The sequence below is a fragment of the Arctopsyche grandis genome, chromosome 4 (genome assembly GCF_051622035.1).
Source record: "Arctopsyche grandis isolate Sample6627 chromosome 4, ASM5162203v2, whole genome shotgun sequence".
Classification (NCBI taxonomy): domain Eukaryota; kingdom Metazoa; phylum Arthropoda; class Insecta; order Trichoptera; family Hydropsychidae; genus Arctopsyche; species Arctopsyche grandis.
In genome coordinates, this window is record NC_135358.1 from 5,375,959 (window position 1) to 5,399,228 (window position 23,270).

The 23,270-nt window shown below is 32.5% G+C and overlaps 1 protein-coding gene across 1 annotated transcript in view; it reads right to left on the reverse strand.

Moving 5' to 3' along the window:
- Nucleotides 1-561: 561 nt before the first annotated feature.
- The window catches only part of LOC143910404 (PAS domain-containing protein cky-1-like), a 66,175-nt gene continuing 43,466 nt past the window's right edge, over nucleotides 562-23,270 (reverse strand). The window contains 6 exon segments of the mRNA XM_077428855.1: nucleotides 562-614; nucleotides 695-1,266; nucleotides 2,597-2,902; nucleotides 9,326-9,479; nucleotides 16,751-16,857; nucleotides 20,341-20,525. Of these exon segments, the coding sequence (XP_077284981.1) occupies nucleotides 562-614; nucleotides 695-1,266; nucleotides 2,597-2,902; nucleotides 9,326-9,479; nucleotides 16,751-16,857; nucleotides 20,341-20,525 (1,377 nt within the window).

The following is a 23,270-nucleotide window of genomic DNA, read 5'->3' on the forward strand; positions in this document are numbered from 1 at the left end:
TGCTCACTCTTCAAAATTATTATGCATATTTTTTTTTTACAAAAATTCACATACACGTCATTTATACAAGTCCAAAAATTTCAATATTATATTATATTACATATACAATTTTAACCCTGCACAATTTTTATATGAATGAAAATATTGACATTAATCTCAGTTGTATAGAAAATGCAGGAACATTATTTAATAAACCATCACTCATCAATACAATAAAGTACACATTAAATATCTGGCTAATAGTCGATTGCACTGTTGGGAAGCTCTGGTCTTCATTATTGCTCAACTAAAAATCTTATTTTAATTTACATTATCTATGAATCTACATTAAAAAAAAAAACACCACATACGACGCTTTAAATAAATTAAATCAATACAATATATCATAAAATGGTCATACTTTTATACAATAGATACGAACCGTGATTTGAACACATTTATAAATTACAAAAAAAATATATTTACATGTAAAAGTAATGGTATAACTGATCATAAAACTACTGTAGGGTATATTTAAAGTGATCACAGATTTCGCAAGAGATTCATTATTATAATTTAACGCTACGAAGTCGATGCGTTGGCATCGTCAGACCCTCTCGCAACCGCGGTATCTGCTATGAAAGAAATGTCAATTTAAGTTTTAGTCGAACGATGATTCGGCAGTTTGATGGCAGTATGGTGTTCACCTACTTACCCGGACCGAGGTTATCGCCGTCCAGTCTCTCGACCAGTGGTTGCACTAATCTAGCTGGAGGAGGAGGCTGCAGAGGAAACAGACGATGCTCGGACCACGGAGCGCCAGAAGAATGCGACTCCTCCATCATCGACATGTTCGTGTACTGTCCGTGTGGTACGTACTGCTCTGGAGACCAGTCGAAGCTGAACGTAGGATGGTTCTGTCCATTGCTGTACACTCCAGATGGAGTTCTGCTCGGGGTTGGTGGGGTTGTGGTCACGTAAGGGCTCAACTCTTGGTGGGTCAGGTCTGGGACTTTCTGTAAGGCTGTCTCGGACCAGGGCGGACTTGGATTCCATTGCTCCATGAATTCGGTGGGGTCTGCTTTGGCCAGCAGCCGTCTCGAGCTGGCCGATGTTGAATGTGTGAGAGACATGAGGGTGCCTCCTCCCGTGTCTACTATGGCTGGTGAAGGGCATGGCGAGTTGGAGACGAGCTGGTGAAGCTTGGAGCCGTTCGGAGATCTTGCTTTTCTTTTCGGATGGTGGTGCAGTGGAGATACTCGTATGTCTTCTACTGGAAGTTGGTATCTATGGCGATAAACAAAACAAAAATGTTTATTGGAATAAACAAAGTTTGATATTTCCTGGTGTTATATATATATATATATATATATATATATATATATATATATATATATATATATATATATATATATATATATATATATATATATATATATATATATATATATATATATATATATATATATATATATATATATATATATATATATATATATATATATATATATATATATATATATATATATATATATATATATATATATATATATATATAAAATATAAAAACGGACGCGATGTATGTTTGTGGGACGGACGCGTCAACCAACAACCAACTCCTGATATTGAGCGCCGAGCAACGGGTGACGTCAGCGTTAGACGCGCCTAAGCATGTGCGGGAGCGTACACACATCCACGAAATAACACACATTAATTCATCATTTCGAATGGGTTGGTTTGGTGAGGGTGTAATGCGCGCACTCAACTTTTTCTATTAATATTTGCGCACGCCCCTATAAATTACCTTACATTATATTAATACTAGTTTTGTGCCTGTTGATTTCAACGGGTGGTGTTGGAAAGGAATTGCTACACGAATTAAAATAAAGTTATATGTTATATATAAATATATAATGTATGGTAATATATAGGCGCGCGCGCATGTAATACTAATCGTAATAAAAAGTGCGCGCATTACACGTTCATCAATCCAACCCGTTCGAAATTATGAATGAATGTGTGTGTGTGTGTGTGTGTGTGTGGGTGTATGTGTCGCCTGTCGCTCGGCCTGACGTCACATGACACTCTACCCCCCCCCCCCGCATCTCCTCGACCACTTGACTCTGATTGGCTGTGTGTCCACGATCTGGCACATACCCAACATGTGACTTTACATTGCGTCCGTTTTCATATATATTTATTATACACAACATGTGACTTAATTTTAATTCGTGTATCAATTTCTTTCCGAAACCACCCGTTGAAATAAACGGGTACAACACTAGTTATTGATAGAAACAAACTGGAAAATCCTACTGTCTTTTGAAGCAAAAAAAATGAGTATTATATTTGAATAGGTGTGAGTAGGTAGTACAATGAATCATTAGCAATTATTGATTGCCATTTTTTTTGAGGAACCGATTTGGCAGATGGATCAGATAAAATCAAGTTAATTATGACTGGAGGCAGCTGCTTTGAATTAAATTTAATAAATCACATCGAATAAATTCCAATACTAAGAGAAGAAACTTCGTTCTATGAATTTAACGAATGTTCTATAGCTACATATGTAAGCTTTAGCTGACTACAAGGTTTAGAAAAACATTGTATCACATACCTTTCGTCTACTGTGTGTACAGAATAGTCGACTGGTCCAGCCTCCATCCTCTCGTAGGGAAAAGTCATATGGATCAAATGTGGCGGCGGAGGTGGAGGAGCTAAAGATGGCCGATTTCCATTAAGAAAAGGAGTAGGACCTGGCGGTGGCACACTGATGATGCCTCCAGTCGGTGGTGGTTCTGCAGGGGGTGGTTGTCCAAAAGCTCTCGTAGCTTCGTACCCCAATCCGTACTGAAGTTTACTCTGGGCACTGTAGTAGTGGTAGAGCCAAGGGTTGGCTCTCATGATGGCAGCTTCTCGTTCGCTGCAGAAAGGTAAATGTTTAATGTTTTTCTTAAGCTCTCGGTCATTTTTCGAGCACCACTGTGCGTCATTGCATCGATCATTCGTTGGACGGACATGTCGATAAGTGGATAAATGTTGTCGTGACACTCTGAGCTAATAACTCGTTTTGCGCGCGTATAATGTAGCTGGTGCAACACCTAGTCTAGTGTTATATTTTACGGAATTAATTCAATAAATTCGCCGTCGGTTGGTTTTAAATCATCGATGATTAATGTGTTAATTAATATTTACGGCGACAAGAGTGTAATATATATATTTATATTAGAAAATATTATCGAACGAGAAGCGTAACTGAGTGTTAGTTACAATAGAAAACAGGAAGCTTGTGTTTTAGCCACGTAACAATGCATTCGAAATTTATCTGCCGTTTATGTAATACCGTTCTTACATACACACGTGGACTGTGATTTAAATTAAGTCGTGTGAGATAAAGTTGATATACAACAAAATCAGAAAAAATATCAACATTCATTTATGTAACACTCATATTATTTTAGTTTTTATTTACATATTTATTTTGTTTTGCTAGAATTGTATATGCATATATGTATGTGCATAGATTTCGAGTGACAGATTGGTTCACTCAAAAGCTGGTAGGTAATTTACCCAGAGACGTCATTTCAGCTTTTCCCAAGGGGGGAAAGTTTTTGCCAATTTGTGGTTGCTTTATTTTTATACATATATGTAAAAGTATACTTCCTATCTATCTTTACGAGTTATGAAAAAAATATGTTCAATATTGAAAATAAATATGTTTAATTACAGAGAGATATTAAAAAAACTGAAAAAAGGGGACCTCCCCGATAAGGGGAGGTACCATTTCCGGTCAATTTCAAAATTTGAACAAAAACAATGTCGTGTCCATAAGAATTTCAGTAACCAATAACTAAGTTTCAGTTTGATAGGACTAACGGTGTTCAATAAATCCCCAAAATATACAGACACACAGACGAAAAGGCATACAGACACACACACACATTTTTTCTAGATCATGAAAACGTGGTCAGTAATCGATTCTGAATTCGAATCAGTCAAAATCTCGAGTTCCAATTTTAGCATGATCACAAAACTTCATCTATTGTTACTACGTACATACATAGATAAAGTAAATTTTTTTTTTAGGCTTGCTGCAGTTTCTGCTGGCCTTAAAATTTAGTAATGAATTTATTAAGATTCATAGAATTTTATCGAAAGACATGCACGTTCCTATACTGGGCAAATCTAGGGGGGAAAATGATCCCCCTCCCCGGAAATGATATACCTGAATTCACCTGTGTGGCAGTTTAATAATATAACAAATTAATTTAAAAATTCGAAAATTAAACATACATACAAGTTCACACAAACCGGCTAGGAGAGCATTTTCGATACAAATTGAACTCAAATATAGGAAAACTTACACGAGACAACAATTCTACTTCCGGTTGTCGGATTTTGTTTAATTTTTTTTTATTACTTAAAAGCACTATCAGTATTATATCAAGAAAATTAAAATAATTTAAAAGGTCAAAATAAAATAATGAAACATTGTTTTAAACAAAATTACTACTTCGGGTGAATAAATTCTGACCAAAACCTTGCCGCAGGCGCCGAATTCTGGTATACATATAATTTTGAAAGAGACTTACTATGTTTGTTCGTGACAGTCAATTTAATAAAAAAAACAAATGGGTATTCAAATAAATTTATATAAAATAAAACTATTTAAATAAATTTAATAAAATGTTTACTATTAGATTAGTCATGTTTAAGCGGTTTATATTACAAATACCGAGCGAAGCCGGGTAATACAGCTAGTCAACTATAAGTTAGTACATAAAGAATGCAAATGTACATTTTCATTTGTATTCTGTATGTACTTGCTTGATACGTTCAGGGGTGTGGCAAGATTTTTTTTGTATGTGTACATAGGTAATACTTTTTCCCATAGGAATTTGACGCAGAAGAAGAAGAAGAAGTAGTTTTACCAGGGATGACTGCGCGGGAGGGCATTAGACGATGCGTTTTCTAATTTCTCGAGTGAAATCGAATTTGCAGGAATGCGAAAGTGCGCTCGTTTGAGCGATGGCAACGTTTCGGTATTTATTGCGAAATTATGCGATGATTGGTTTATGGTAGTTATTACCGCGGCCGGGCAATGAAGTTGTGTGTATGTTGTGTCGGCCGGCCTGTCAACGCAGCATGTGCGTGGGTCGCTCTCCCATCCCGACGTCCCACATCCGAACATCATTATTACAAAATTGTTACACTGAATTATGACAATACATTCATTATGGCCGACGTGGAGGATCTGCGCGTTTTGTAACCACTTTGCCTCAATTTGCGTCGTCCATCAATATTCTCATATTGGTCAACGGCAATCATCGTCGAGAGGCCGACCGCGGAAGTTCCACTGCATCGAACCAATAATTGTCAATAGGGCAACGAGGAAATTAGAATACATCTTATAAAGCTACCTCATATACCTCACATTTTATCTAGGTAAGTATTATATTTAGACGAGCGTTGAAATACATTTTCAATTAGAAGTTCCTAAATGTAGTGAAACATTAACGAAATTCGATAGATTTCGAATGATCTATTTAAGCACGAATTATACAAATGTTTGTTTAAATTGACAATAAGAAGATAAAAAAAAGCATTGTGATTGTTTTTTTTTATTTATTTCCAATATTGTCAATTGTGCAATCGAGTATTGTTCTTTGCAAGTGAATTTTTTTGATAAAATGAAATATTTATAGACGTCTTGATGATTTTTGAGATATATTGAGATGGAAATATGAAAGGTAAATGAAAATAGGTGACAAAAATGTATAATATATTTAGTTTAGAGATACTTAATTACATAGAAAGTTTGTGTAATACTGAAAGATTGAATGTTAAATGAAACCCCGGAACAATGTATGCATTTCTCACCTTAAGAACAATTTATATAATAAATCTAGAAAAGCCATTCTTTGCTATAATTTCATGAATTTATCATAAGCGATTCATCCTACTTAAATCATCATATTTTCAATAGCTTTAATACATCTCACGATGTATGGAGTTTCAAAGTATAAATAGATTAGTATTAGGCTATTAGATAGATTTTTGCCAATTAGCTTAGATTCAAGGTGAAAATATAAACTCGATTTTAACACACTTGTCCAGTTTATTTTTTACATTTACGGATGTGAGTTTATAAAATTGATTGCGCAATCGCTCAACAATTTCATCGTGCGATATTAAATTAGTCATAAGGATTAATCGATATGCAACTAATCTATCATTTTTTAGCAAACTCAATCGATCACTAATGGTGTTGTTATGTGCGTGTTTAACAACAGGCAGACATTCTTGTATTTAATTAATATATTGCAGCGGTTCCTGAACAGTAATTTGTACTATTGTTGTAATTACCGTACTAGTGTAGATATCAACGTTTTATTATAACATTTATTCATTCATACTAGTTTCAACAACGCATAAATTAGATAAGATTATAAGATATAAATGGATTATGATTGGACTCGTTGAAGAGTTTGCGCAAAAAGGTAGAATATTCTCGATATTGAACGGTCTGTTTACGAACGAGTGTCTTGACGTTATCAACTCAACCAGTTCGACTTATAAGCTCAGACAGATCCAGATAAACACACGTACGAGCACACAAACCCACATGCAAGTGTTGATTTATTGTTCAATACACCTCCAATTCACTTTACAATCGAAAAAATCGATCTCACCTCGGCGCGGAACCCGTGGTACTGCGGCGCGAACGAACGGACCGCGAACGAACAATAATAAATAAAACAATACGTTCGGTTAACACAAAACGGATAAATAATAATAAAAAGATCGTGCTCGATTCATGAAACTGATTGTGATGTTTAAACGTCTAATAAAGGTTTAAGGGATATTTAACGTAATTTATGGGCGGTCGATAACACTTCGGCTCGGTGTGCAGTTGTTACGGTCGCGGTGCGGCCTTTCGTATTTATCATCGGACGCCTCGATATGCGGACGTTTCATATTGAGAGCATTGTCGGTAGATGACGTCATTGTTTATATTTTTGATAAAAAGAGCCATAGAGCCATAGTATTTTGCAAAAAACAAATCACAGAAATATACAATACTTGAAAGTAGTATGGGTTTCGCGCTTGGACGCTCATTCAAGTTCATCAACAATTTTATTTTTATATGAATTTTACATCTAATGTGAGAGATAAGATAACAAGCGATTTGTCTCGTCAAAATATATATATAGAGTTTTTGAAATACGAATTGTATACATGGTTATTGAATTATTTAATGTAGCAGTTATATTAAAATGTATCTTCCCAGTAAAATGGACAAAATGAAATATAAATGTGGTATATCACATTTTCTTTTAGACTATGTATGTACATACATACCTACATATGTATATGTATTTCACGAATTTATTCCAGTGAAATTTAGGTTTTTATCGAATTAGAATAAGAGCACCCAAAATGGAACTAACACGTGAAACTTAGCTTCATTTATGAGAAATGCACGTTCCACAAAAAAAAATTCGGGTGTGACGAACCCATGACTTTATCTATGTATTTTAGGAATATAAGAAGCTTACAAAACAAAATTTGATATTGAACTAATAACTATGATAGCGATACAAATTGAGCGCAAATATATGCAAATACTTGCACAAGACAAAAGTTCTACTTCCGGTTGTCGGATTTTTTTTATTATTTAAAATCAGTATAATTATTATAGACATTAAATATCAAGAGGAAAAAAATTATTTAAAAGGTCAAAATAAAATAATTAAATATTGTTTTAAAAAAAAAATACTACTTCCGGTTTACAAATTCTGACCAAAACGTTAGCAGCTCTTAGTTAGTACATAAAGAATACAAATATAATTTTTCAGCTTAATACGTTCAGGGGTGTGGACAGGATCCAGGCGACAACATTTTTGACCTTTCTAAGAGGAGAAAATCCCACTTCCGGTTCATTAAATTTGGTGATTTTATTTTTTATTTTTACTTAAAATCACTATCTTTATTATACACAATAAACATCAAGACGCCAAAATAAAATAATGAAATATTGTTTTAAAAAAAAAATCTACTTTCGGCTTACGAATTCTGACCAAAACGTTACCAAATCTAAGTTAGTACATAAAGAATACAAATATAATTTTTCAGCTTAATACGTTCAGGGGTGTGGACAGGATCCAGGCGACAACATTTTTGACCTTGCTTCCGGAAGGGAAAAAATCCCACTTCCGGTTTATTAAATTAAGTGACTTTTTTTTAATTTTAATCACATTGATACAAGAATTATACTTGAATTTTTTTGTGAAGACCACACATGTTTAAGGGTTCGAAAAAAATAGTGGAAGAAAAATCGAACAAGAGTTTACTCTTGCCACTTCCGTTCGACGGACGCTTACCAAATTTTATATATAACTTGGTATTAAGCTTAAACTGATTGATATGAAATTTCAGTTCGATAAATCAAAAGGCTTTTGAGAAAAACATAAAAAACCTCGATTCTCTAGAGTAAAAGTACTACTTCCGGTTCAGATAAAAATATTTAAAAAATACAAAATTATAAAAATTATTATTTCTAGTACATGTAAAAAAATTCAGTCCGATTCAGTTAGTAGTTTGGGAGAAAATCGAATTCAAAAACTTAAAAAAAAGAGGACACCTATAAGGGGAGGTACCATTTCCGGTCAACTTAAAAATTTTAAAAAAATTTACGTAGTGTCTATAAGAATTTCAGTAACCGATACTAAGTTTCGGTTCGATAGGACTAACAGTGTTGAAAAAATCCTCAAAATACACAGACACACACACATTTTTTCTAGATCATAAAAACGTGATCAGTAATCGATTCCGAGTTCGAATCAGTCAAAATCTCGAGTTCGAATTTTCGCATGATCACAAAACTTCATCTATTGTTACTACGTACATAGATAAAGTAAAAATGCCGTGATCTCATAGCAACAAAATTTTCTCAAAAATAGTAAAACAAATTGCTGCACCACTTTTGAACGAAATTTCTTAAAATGAATTAAAACCATTTCGTACGCATTCTGAAAAAGTTTTAAATTCTTTTAATGAAGATTACGAATTAAGTACACGTTCTGTTTCATTTCATTTTAATTCTCTCTGTTCACTATTTGGCTTGCAGTCTCACTGACGCCAGCAATTGTCAGGGATATTACAAAAGCGGGAAAAACTATTCACAATTTGCGGTGAGAAGAGAATAATTAATATTCTTGCGGTCGTTCAACCAAGTCGAATTTACAGGATACTGTTTGGAATTAATTACTTTTTTGTATTTATAAGAATGTGTCATTGATTAATTTGTTTATATATAATAAATGATGATAAAAAAAATACTCACTTCAAAACTTGATTTGTGCATACGATCACAGGCTGTTGAGTATTTTCCATATTGTCTTTGACTTGAAGGACACTGTGAAGGTATATCCAATCGCCGTCTTTTCTTTGGAGTCTAACTAGCATGATACAAGATCTCTCTTGTTCTGACTGAGTAACTGTTGAAACAAAAAAAAAATAAAAATTGAGTTTAAAAAGAGCATCGATCATAGCATAAATCAATATCGTCAACAGATAATAAGGAATTAAGTTTAATTATGATTGCAATCGCTGTCTTTCAATGAGTAGTCATTCTACAATCTACTATGTATTTTCGATGTAAATATTTCGTTGAGTTTATCCATACTCGACAGTTTATTTTGTATGATGCAAGGGAAATCTAATCCGAGCCAGGTAAGTATAAGGGCAATAAGCGTCCAATTTGTAGAAGTGGGTAATATTGTTGTCGATAAATAACAAAGGCAGATTTGCCTTTGATACATCTATAATATTCTATCGCCATTACGCTAATTTGCCCTCGGAAAAGTCAGCCGAGAGCGGATAATTTAGATAAATGTTAGTGTTATTATTTTACATGATAATTTATACGATATTAACGTTGTTTGTACAACGCGCCTCGGCCACCATGTGAATTTTACAATTTACAACGAACGAACCAAATCGTTCGGTTTAAATATCGTAATAAATGTGAAAAGTCGAGTGGCCTATTTAGGAATATCGTAGGTGTGAAATATAATATAGAAATTTATTTCACGTCATGTAAAATTCTCAGTAAACCGAAGTTATTGGTACAACATTGCACATGTATTTTTCCCATCTGGCAATTTGAGATTTACACAAGACGTCGGGGTTGGAAATACAGGGTCGATTTGATCAATCTGTACAAATAATCGTAATCAATGAGTCATTAAGCAAGAGCTTGAGCTTTATCGGAGTTGCGGGACGGACGTAAATAGCCTGGATCTCTAGCTGAGGATCTTTACACATATACAGGGATGTATATGTACATATGTATGTACATATATACCGGTCATATCCGACTGTCCGGCCATTATTCAAAAGCTCGGCGTCGGTAATTACCCTGGTAAATCACACTGTGCTCCTCTTGGCCGACGTGGATAATTTTATATCAACAATAATAAAGGATGCGCCACGAAATATGTACCGGTATTGTCTCACAAATAAATCTTACTAGCTTGTAGAAATTATATACAAAACTATTATTTTATCGTTATTTTAATAACTATTGATTCGATTGAATAGCATGGTTGGATTTTTTTCTATATGAAGCAGTGTTTTCCATAAAGAACATTACGTTTTGAAAAAGTTAATACATAATTTTGTATAGTTTTAAACATTATTTCGAAATTTATTTTTACTGTTTGAATAAGATCATGCATTATTATTAAAATATTACAAACTCCACCTAACCTATCCCAACCTTAGATATTTTACACCAGTGAGGCAAGTTTAGGTTTCCTTACGAGTGAGAATTCAGCTTTAAATGAATATATTATATTTTAAATGCATTTGGTTTAATATATATACATAGATACTAGGTATAAATCTTATTTTTAATGCACAAATGTTAGTAGTGCAGAAATACAAATATCAAATAAGGTAATGAAAAAAAACAAAAACTAAAATAAAAATCAAAAACAAAGAAAACTGAAAATAAAATGTTAACAACTCAAACTAGACAAAAATAAAATAAAGAAGAGTAAAAATTTAAAAGATAAACTTAACTTAAAAAAAGGAAGAACTAAAAAGACCCATTTATTTTAAGAAAATCTTCAAGTTTATTTTTAAAAAGGTTTAAGTTACTAGAAGTTACTAATTCATTGGGTATACTATTTCAAAACTTTAACCACTCTATTTAAAAGTAATGATTATTTAATTATTTTGTAATAATTTTTTTTTTGGAGTCGACTTTTTTGAAGAGGAAGTGATTGTTATTGTTAAAGATAAGGACGTTTATCATTGGACAATTGTTATAGTTACTTATAATTTTATATACTTCAATTAGATCACCTCTCATTTTTCTTAATCATCAACATATATATGTACATACATATGTATGACAAAATACAGTAAGTTGTGCTGAAAGAACTTGACTAATACACGTTGTCTCTATAAAATGATTGCTTTTTTTTGTCAATTGTCAAGTGTAAAAACTATTGTTTAAGAATTATGAAAGATTGATATTACAACGATTATTATTAATATAATTTTGAATAAATATCATCTCACCTCGGTATTTATAAGCAAGCACTCCAGATATTTCATATGCCGTATGTAATCTTACTGCATTACCTAAAGATTAATTTCAAACGTCCCAATCAAGCCGCGAGAGCATCAAAAGTTCGACACTTATACTTTATAGTGCGTACGAGGGAAAATGCTCCAAACGAGTAGAGTAATAAGGAATCGAAGAGAATGCGAACGAACGCTCGAGATCCATCCCGGATCACTATGCGAGATGGCCGGCACAGGCAATAAAGATGGTCATTACCCAATTTAAATGATAGCCGGTTAATACCATGTTATTAGGTTTTGAAATTACATTTAATTCGGTGCGTTGTCGGGTGTGTGTACGCGAGGCATCGATAATTGCATCGGAAACAAGTTATCGGTAAATACACACATATCCCAGTGAGGTTTAATAAATTAAACTGGGTCTTCCCCCGATACGTCGATAGTTAATAGGCTAAATGGAGAACCCCTAAACCGCAGGTGTGCCTTTTTTAAGAACAATACTCGCGCCATGGGAACCGATCGAGACGATATTATTAGAAATCGGATATCATACGTGTAATGATAATTCGTGAAAAAAATGTGTCGTACAGAAACTATTAACACTGCCGATGAATGGTACATTGTCGAGGCGTGAAGTGGAGATGATAGATGTGCAATGTTAGAGGTTAATAGTACCCCGGAGACCTTCTTTATCTGTGAGCCATCGGTTAATGGTGCAAAAGTACGATGTGATTGATGTCACTCGGAATGATGTATGGTCGATGTGTCATTGCGACATGTATTAAAAATCATCTCTTAAATTTATCTAAACACATTACTAAGTGGTTTAGTTTACAAAATGTAATGCAAAATCAAGGTAACACATATTATAAGTACCTATGTATGTACTTAGTTAACTCTTTAAGCCTTGACATTCTCTGTGTGAAGATGGGTCAAATGGGACTTAACCTATTCTAAGATTACATTTACGTCAAGTGTCTTATATGTAGAATGATATAACCTTTGGGTCTCTGATTTTTAAAGCAATCTATCAAACAGACATATGTTAAGTAAAATTTGTGGTCATAAATATTTTATATTCATACATATATACATATGTATAATCGAAGCTTAAGTTCATGGAAGTGAAAAGTTCAAAGTTGAACCTTTAGCTCTGTAGTTTGGAGATTGCTAATTTATTATAATATATATGTATATATACATTTTTATAAGAAATTTGTACTTAATTATATTTCATGCAGTTATTTATTATATCATACAGTAATACTCGATAAATTCATTTAAATTTGATTGAAACTAAAATTTTGATTAAGTAAAAGTGACACTTTTGTAAGTAATTGCATCCAGCCATTTGATTGCATACAGTTGATATAACTATAATTTAAATCCACATGTAAAAATGGTCAAGGTACACATCTAAAATAAATCATGTAATAAAGTTTTTTTTTAATTTTTCATTTTCGGCAAATATTATCAAATCATATACTCTGATATATCTATGATTGAGTTTTTTTTGTATATATATTATTAATCAAATACCTAATTCACGATTTGGTTACGAAATACGTACATTGTTTTATTTATTTCATTTTATTTTTACATATATTTATGTATATATGTATACCAGGAAAACCCCGATGCTCCTTCCTAGACAATTAATTACAAACATTGCAGTATTTTTTTATTATAATACATAAATCACTGTATTTCGAGAGGCTGAAGAACACGAAATTTAACAATTAATTGATTAATGAACTAATTTTATTTATTATTTTTATTTTATTTATTGAAAAATCAACAGACAGGATGTACATGTAGATATGTATAAAAAACAAATAGTAAATAAATAATATTTTATAACATCCGAGTCCAATAATAGATTTTTACAAAAAAGAAAATGATAAATATAAGGAAAAAAAATTAAAAAGTAAAGAATAAAGGCATGACAAAATATGTAGAACATTGCATAATTAAACTATAGTATTAAAATATTTGGAAAAGGTTATAAAATAGAATATAAGAAGAAATTGAAATTTACAAATATAAAACAAATGAAAAAGGTAAATACAAAATAAACAAATGAAAAGGAAAAGAATGAAAGCTGTAATATGATTAAATAGCACATAATCCATAGAGACATCTATGGATTTAGACTTCTACAAGTGTTTTTACATATTGTAAAACATACCTAATCAAATTCAGATATTTGTGATATAGCGAGAGGGATGGTTTTGGCCAATTTCATAGCGGAACCGTTTCAACAATAAAATCAGGGTTTCCGGAAAGATGCACTAAATTGCACTGAATATTAGCGCAGAAGTCCTTATTTTCAAAGGCACATAAAAATAACTTACGCAATAGAATTTCAGAAAAGAAGATTAGCATCCTCGAATAACATACAACTACCCCTTGGCGCTTTTTTGTGGAATTCCATTGCGTTAGTTCTCCTCGAGAATCTTTGAAAGTTTGGATGTCTCGAGAGTGCAACTATCTCGAGTGCATTTTTCCGGTCACCGAAATCAGATAAATTGGCAAACTCTGATAGGAAACGATTAACTTGGAGTCACAAATATCCAAGTCTGAACAGCAGCATTAAAGATTAGCACGAGATCGAATCAAATATACATATATACAAATATACATATATCAAATATAATATACATATATATATATATATATATATATATATATATATATATATATATATATATATATATATATATATATATATATATATATATATATATGTACTTATATATAATATATATATGTAATATTTAAAAAATGAAGGTTTGAACATATCATACACATTTAGACATACCCATTCTCAAAAACTGTACACACTGGAGTCATACTGCGGGCTGTTTTGAGTTTTTTTTTTAATAATTACATTACATTTAAAAATAGAAACAGTAACATTCATTGAAATTATGAGTGCAAATAAGATATGATTTGGAAGAAAGAAGGATATTGGAGATGAAATCTCGTGTGTTACGATATATGGAGCACCCGTACGTATCGACGAGCACGCAAAGCTGATCAGTACCACTTTGGCGATTTTATTTTTATTTTTTTAAAATGTCTTTGGTAGTTGTTACGTTGGTGAGCCAACATGTGAGTGATGGACCTCTTCTTGTAGTAATGCAGGCCGCTCACGCGATGGCGCTAACCTCTTTGTCTCGGCTAATGGAGCATTAGTTAATGCGCGCGGTTCGAGGGGAAAAAAAGTTATGTTTCGTCTTAATAAGTTTTTTTTTCACGTACTCGAGCACCGCCTATCGTCTATAAATCAATTAAAGGTACTTTTAACGACCCCGGTGTTTTATTGGGGTCCAGTTTTGTTGTTGTACGAATCTTCGTTTGTTGTTGTTATTTTTTTTCATTCTCTTTATCAAATGATGTTCTCGTCCCAGCAGCGGCTCCACTGTGAAACAGTTTGTACGTATTTATTATTTATGACGCTTCCTATTCCGTATCGAGAGAGACGACGTGATGCGAATGTCTGATACGTGTATGTACATATGTATGTACATACATATAGTACGTTTGAAAAGTTGTGTCGATTTTTATTCGAACGTGTATCGGAAGTTCTGTTGTATGACATTCAACATGTTTAATATCTAATCTAATATATCATTTCGAAAGAGACTTTGTAACTATTTTTAGTTCATAAATCCGTGACGTCTTCGAACAAATGAATATTTAAATAAAATTAAACTATTCAAATAAATTTAATAAAATGTTTACTATTAGATTGGCCATGTTTAAGCGGTTTGTATTACAAATACCGAGCGAAGCCGCATAAATACACTAGTAATATATGTATATGTAATGTCGAAAAAGACATTACATATACATATATTACTAGTGACTACCACACCGTTGGGGTGGTAGAATCCATGACGTTTAATATGATAAAAAGACGAACGAATATTGAAATAAATTTAAATAAAATAAAACTATTCAAATAAATTTAATGAAATGTTTACTATTAGATTAGCCATTTTTAAATGGTTTATATTACAAATACCGAGCGAAGCCGGGTAAAACCACTAGTACTTATGTTTATATGTAAATATAACATTTTAGAGCGTCTTTTATATTTAAAGTTTGATATTACATATGTTGAAGAATCAGTCTACATATATGTACATACTAATTTTGATTCAATATGCCTTATTTAAACAACGAAACACTTAAGTATTCATCTATTCGTCATGATTTATTATCATTTTAAAGTTTAATACCATGCTGATATTTATCATTTTACGACATACATATGTACTTCATCAAACAAATGGCGTCATAAAGAGATAAATTTATGTATCAGATGACATGCCCATTGAAGGAAGGAACTTATTGTATTTTTTTGATATACGAAGATCATTAGACCATATAATGTGTATTAAAAGTATGATGAAATGAGCTTTCTAGAACTGGTAATACATATTATTTATGAATAAATCATTGGAAGAATATTAATTTTTCTTAGGGAAAATATAAATAAATGTCGATGAACTTGTATTTTATAAGAATTATATCTTTCTATGTATATTCCCATAAACTTATGCCCTGTATATGTATAGTGTCTGATTCACCATATGATTGTCATTTACGAATATGTAAACCCAATAAGATTCGGCTACATGTTTTATATTTACATAGATCTATTCATAAAAATTGGTCTAGATAATTAATTTACTTAAATCCACTGCAAAAATTATTCTTAACCCTTTGAATGTTGACCAACGCCGATCGGCGCTTTTTTGAAAAGTCTATGGGCCTGCAAAACGGTGATGGGCGTTGTAAATTTTGCATGTACAAAGTAAACAAGAATACTACCTGCTAAGCCTTTAAAGGTAGCAATGAAAAAAATGCATTGAACATGGATCGTGTAATCCGTGTCATTCATTAGTCAACGTTTATTAAGACTCACTTACACCGGAATTTCTGAATTTTTAAGCATAGCAGAATTACCCGATGGAAATCCCTAACTGATGAGTAATTTAAATTGTGGTAAAGACGTCAGCACTCAAAGGGTTAAGTGGTAATTATTATATATTGAATTTTTACTTGCATATTATCATAAAACGCGCATAATTTTATTACAAACATTGAATATCACGATATTTAACAATTAAAATGATTGACAATGAAAAATAACCATACTTACTTAATCTATGTTTTGATTGTGCTTCTCTCATACTCTCCCAGTGCAACAGTTGATACCATGACACTCCTTGCAGATCAGCTTTGTCCCAACCCAGATGCCATTCACCACTGCGAACAAAAACCACACACATTGAAAACCAGCAAAATCGAACTTATTCACGTGAATAAACAAATATTGCGAAAGCTACACATACATATATGTACATACATCACACATGTTGCAAACTGGCGTGATGATATATTATACGAATACATACATACATGCTACGTTCTGGCAAAGTTTTAGCATACAATGGAGACCGCGTGACACTTTTAACGCGGCTCGTCTCGATTACAGCGTGAAGCGTGCACTTATTGCACTGCCGTGCAACATGTGCAATCCCCCTTTAATCGAGAGGAGACGGGGCTAATTAATATATTGGCTGTGTGTGTGTATAGATATGTGTACAAGGAAGGTTTTCGCGAAACCTGTATTTCGGTCTATTCTAGGTCGTATTTAGTCGAGTGAACTGGAACGAGGATGATGGTATCAAAGTATGTACCTATGTATAACGGCGTGAAGACACGATGAGAAAGCTCGATTAATAATATTCAACCTTTTGGCACATTAAAGTTTAGATATATTTATATAATAAGCAGAGTAATAGCTGGTTGATAGCGGGATTCGTGAATTGGGTTCTCGTAGTCTGGATTTCAAACTATGATAAACTAAGATGTTTTTTGTGTTTTCTAGCATTCTTATAGCGTTTGTTTAAATACGGTCCAATTTTGGAAAAGCCTTTTATAAATATACAGTTGGGCTTTTTAGAAGTTTGAATAGTGATTGATTTTGTTATTGATGATAATTGTATGAGTAAAAAGTTTATTTATTATTAAAAGGATACTTGAATATGAAATTAAAAATGGTTTTGTAGAAGGGAGATATTATTAATTGGGACTCTGTGGGTTCATTTCATTTCTAAAAGGGAAAATAATATTGAAACATTCCATTTTTTTATTTTGAGAATAGGAAGAGATGGAAAAAAATTTTTTTTTTGCTAGACTGTCGATAGAAAAAATTAAGGTACATATGTAGATGATTCAAGGAACATTTGTACACATGTAAGTCATGCCTAAGAGCGAAAATACACTGTGTGGTATGGAATGTTCATGAGTTCTTGGCTTCCCGCTGTGCACGTGTAAAATGAATGGTTCCCGGAAAGATGCACTAAATTGCATTGCATAGTAGCGCAGTTTCGAAAATTCATAATTTCCAAAGGCGCTCAAAAATAACTTAGGCATTAGAATTCCATAAATAAGGTTAGCACCCTCGGATAACATACAAATACCACTTGACACTTTTTTTTTGGAATTATATTGCGTTAGTTCTCTGTGAGCATCTTTGAAAGTTTGGATGTCTCGAGGGTGCAACTATCTCGAGTGCATTTTTCCGGTCACCAAAATGAATATGCTTGAGAGGTCGCACGTTTATGCACATCCATATGCAACTGACAAGTTTCTCCTACATTTCTTTAAATATGGGATTCACCATTATCGACCACTGTCAAGCAAGGATAAATACAAGGTTAAAATATCACCGAAAACACTACAGAGGGTGATTTTTGGGACTGTGTACCATGAATATGGGCTAGGGGTGCTGGTTTTTTCGCTCGTTTGAAAGTATCTAAAAAAACACGTACCACGTACCACTGTTTTCGCCCTAATTTTAGCAGTTGAGTTTTTTCTTGGTTAAATGGATTAACATCATTGGTGGTTCTTTACGTTCTTTCAATTGTCTCAAAAAAAGTTAATACCAAAAAGACAGTAAAGTGTTATAATTTGTCTGACAAACTAGTCAATTACCGAGTTCCAAGCCATTACATAATTGTGTTGAACTATTTAAACGCGAGCAATTTTTTCATCGGCCGAAGTGTGAAATTTCCCATTTGCCACTTTGCGGTTTGAAAGTGTTAAAAGTCGACTCGTACAGCTCGGGGGCATTTAGGGGTTCTGGTGTAGGAAAAAAGTCGACATTAAGTGCTTCACGTTTCGAGTACTGTTTTTGCACCGTTTAAAACCACGAAAGTGATATATGGATAACATTAAAACGTCATTAGCGTTCCGGCTGGAATACGACCGGTGCTTCTACTCTCCGACTTGTTATTGAGTAATTTGTTAATGAATGAGCCCACGAGATCGGGACGTATTTGTGGTCACTTAACCGGAAGACGTAGGCCGTTTTGACATTACGAATGCAAAACGAGAGCTTTGTCCGCAATCGTATCGGAAAAGCGATTATTTATCGCGGCAGCGGTCTTAACTTTGCACAATCGACTGATAAAATTCGAATATAAATTGTAAAATCGCCGCGAGGCGTTTATCCGTGGAATTTTATCGTTTTACACGTAATTGATTAAATGTTTCAATAGTGAAATTTATTGCTGGTACGAATCGTAGGTTGATTATGATGCGCATTTCGATTTCAAAAGTCGCGTTTAGGAATTCATCGGAACTTTCAATGTTCAATTAGTATGTAGATCGTAAAACTTTGTTTCATTATATCTATTTAATGATTAAAAAAAATTAATGAATATATAAGCAAATCATATAATTAATAATTTATATATAACACAGATGTAACATCTGGTTATAATTCTATTATTAAACAAAATAAACTAATGCAAAGAAATCATACATGATTATTTTAGATGTCGTCATCATTAAATTATATTTATATAACAGCACTCATTTAATCAACGATATTATACATATCTAACATGATTAAAAAAGCAATTATTATATGTTTGCAAACATATTTGTCAGTTTTTCTTTAATAACTGACAAACATTTTAATGAAATTTTAAAAAACTACTCTTCAGAGTTCAAAAAAGTTTTAAATACTTATTTTATCGTTGACATAATATATTTACATAATTATGTATGTAAATGAATACATTTGTCTTTTTTACCGAGCAGTGATCGGTCTTATAAATATTAAAAATTTCTTAAGCATGGCTTACAATTAGGGATTGCAATTCCAGTATACCGGTAAATTTTAAAATTTACTGGTGATTGTTTTATTGCGAATTAAGTACATATGTATATAGGTATATAATTGCAAAGTATTATATTAAAAGTCGATGCAAATGGCGTATAATGAATAAGGTTGTCTGGTATTTGTTTATTTTCGGTATTAAATGTGGCTATTTCAAATTTATAAATTCACTGGCGAGACAGACTAACCAAATCGTAATAAATGCGATCAGACGGTTGATTGAAACTTTCAAATGGTCTAAAGTTTAAATAAATAAATATGAAAATAAAATGTATTTCTTGTTACGAATTTACTTTCATGAATTTATATGACATTATTTCCCTGAAATTAATTTTTAATTATTTATGATTTAATCTAGGTTAACAGTTTTAGAAAAAGTAACCACATAAAGTTATCTAATCCATAAAAAACATTTTTTTCATTTACCGGTAAATATCGGTATATCGGTAGTAGGTAAAATCATTTATCGTTTACTGGTTTATGAAATTTGCAGGTAAATTTCAATCACTACTTACATATGATACATTATTACTATTAAATGTTTGGAAAATACTCACTTTTTATCTATGTGCATAATCTTCATATCCATGGAATGGATTGTTGTGAAAACATTGGTGGCTCCTTGGACCACGCATTCTCTGGTTTCAGGCATGGCGATCGGAGAGCAGGCTGCCAAGAACACCGGTTCGTTTCTACTGCACAACGGCAAAAAAGACAGAAAGTGTCCTTTGATGAGGACGACCTGTGAATGAAATATCACAAATCTGATGAATTAAAAAGACTTACGAGCGAAGAAAGTGTGGTACATAGTACATACTAGGTACGGACCGAGTTCGCCAATGGCGAAACCACGATTTTCCGCCGACAATCCGAGATGAATCGCGTCAGTGACAGAGACTTGGTACTGAAATGTACTGCCTCGGTGGATATTATTGTTGTGAAAGTTCGTCACTGCTTACTTCGTCGGCTTGCATTTATGGCATTTAAATTTGAGGCGTGTTTGATATTTACGCCGGTCGACGGTGAAAAACTATCATTTAGCGTTTAAAATAACTGTGATTTGTTGCCGACAGTCTTTGGGAACAGATTCTGCAGATCTATCCATCAATTTTATATCTTGTAGCATTGTTTCCTCAATGTATGACGCATCATCTAAATATTTCATTGCTTATATGTATTATATACAGATGTTTGTATATTTTATAAATAAATAGGTTTAAACCAGTATTACTATATATGTATGTAGCTCGTTTTGACCAATTAAAATATAATAAATTAAAAAGTTTGTAGAATATTAGTTCATGGTCTATAAATTATCAATGGTCGATGAAGATATTTTTAGAGTGACTCAGCTTGTTTCTTATGATATTAAGAAAGTGTTTAAAAACGAAAAATTAGAAGCACTTATCAAGCTTTGTATCTAGAAAAAAAGTGCTTCTTTTGTATATTGCATCGGTCGCAATTGTACATTGACTGTGACGAAAAAAATTATCGATTTTAGAGGAAATTTATAGAAGTATCTAATCAATAAGTATTCAACATTTGAATGAATTTTATTGAAATAAAAGCTCTACATACATAGGTACTACATATAAGAAAATCTATCTGATTTTGGAGAGGAAGGCTTTTAAAATCATTCATTTATGTCTTATTATATACGTATATAATACATAAAAAGAATGTTACAAAAATTACAACTAAAAAAAAACACTTTGGATACATTTGTGACACTTAAAGCTTTGATTCATCACTTTATTATAATTTAAATAATTTGGTGAATTTTAATACAGGGATATTGCCTATGGCATGTAGGTATATAATGTTTACATTAGTCAGTCATTTGAATTACTTGTTTTTACAAAAAGTAATTGAGAAATGAATGTCTCAATTTTCAATTCCAATTTGATGCTCGATATACAGCCCTAATGTACATAAATCTTAACTATAGAAACTCCAATCGTTGCGAAGCAAACGCGTAAATCCATCTCTGTTGTACCGAGAGGATTGGTCATCTGTTGAAATGTCAGCGGAAAGCATCATCGGTTGGCACTGTTATTGTCGACGACGATCCAGTTTCGTCGAAGTCACCATTGCGAAACGCCGTATTGCAGAGGCTAGTAATTGATGACTCTCGTTTTCATGGGAAAATAAGAGGTGCGCGAAACAATAGACGAGGATGACCGTCTTCTAGGGTTGCCTGGCGTCATAGTCTATGAATTATTAAACAGGCATTGGTCCATATGGCTCTCTACGGAAAGTCGTGTGCAGCCTCCCAGCTATCTCGTAAGAGCATGTCAATCCGACTTTGGAACGTCTAAATTTTGAACCCCGAATCTAACGTACTTAGTCAACGTGTGGGAGAAGCGTGATAAGCAATTTTAAAGTTTAAAATATTTTTTTCACTAAATTTATTTATTTTATAGGTGATTAGTATTCAAGCAATACGCTGAATCGAAAAAGAAGTGTTTTTAACGCGAATAAATGTCGTTCGTGATCGATGTTTTAATTTGAACCGATCGGGAGGTCTTTGCAGATGTAATCAAGAAAATTATAGAGGTGTTTGTATGAAGTTGTTGCGATAATTTAGACATAATGCAAATGCATTGTTATTACATTTTTTCCTCTCTTCTAGAATTTTGAAACCGTAATAAAATATTGGTAAGAAATCTTAATCTCGCTATTTGAGAGTTTGAAATTCTTTCACGATTGGCGCCATCGACCTTTTCAGAGCCGAAAGTTCAAAAGGTTTCGATCGGTCATCTTGATCTCGTTTTTATGATTGCTCGTGGTAACAAAAAAGAAAACAACAAAAACATCGTATAAAATGTGATACGTATCGCTATCTTTGAAAACATTAATTATCAAACAACGGTTATTTAAAACTAAAAACAAAACAAAAAAAAAACACGTATAATTTATTACATTATATAATCGAACAATACAAATTTATAGATTTAACGCGAACAGTTCAATTTATTGATAAGGTTGATTTATTTCATCGAATAAAATGTATGCCGTATTCTTTCGCAGTGCAGATACATACTTTGCAAATGAAACGTGGATATTGTATTTTTATCGCGTATATGTATTGTATTATAAGCATATTTATGTGGAATATGATTTAATTATAGTAAATAGCTCGTATATGCGGTCATAATAAATCTCAATAAAATCGAATTATACGTTCACTTTGCATAATTATACGGTCGCATTATTATTCCGCGAGATTGTCTGATAATATAGAGAACGGCCAATACGATTCTACAATAGGATATTTCATTAAAATAAAATAAATTAAATGTACATAAATAACCGATTCTTTAAATAAAATATAAATGCCTTTTATGTATTTTTTTACTACAACATACATACATTTATACTAAGCATAAATTCCCACACTCTTTGACTTATCGTGACAAAACACAGCAGAAACACACCCTATGACTAAATAAAATATTAGAATTTTTTGTAGATATTAAAATTTGTT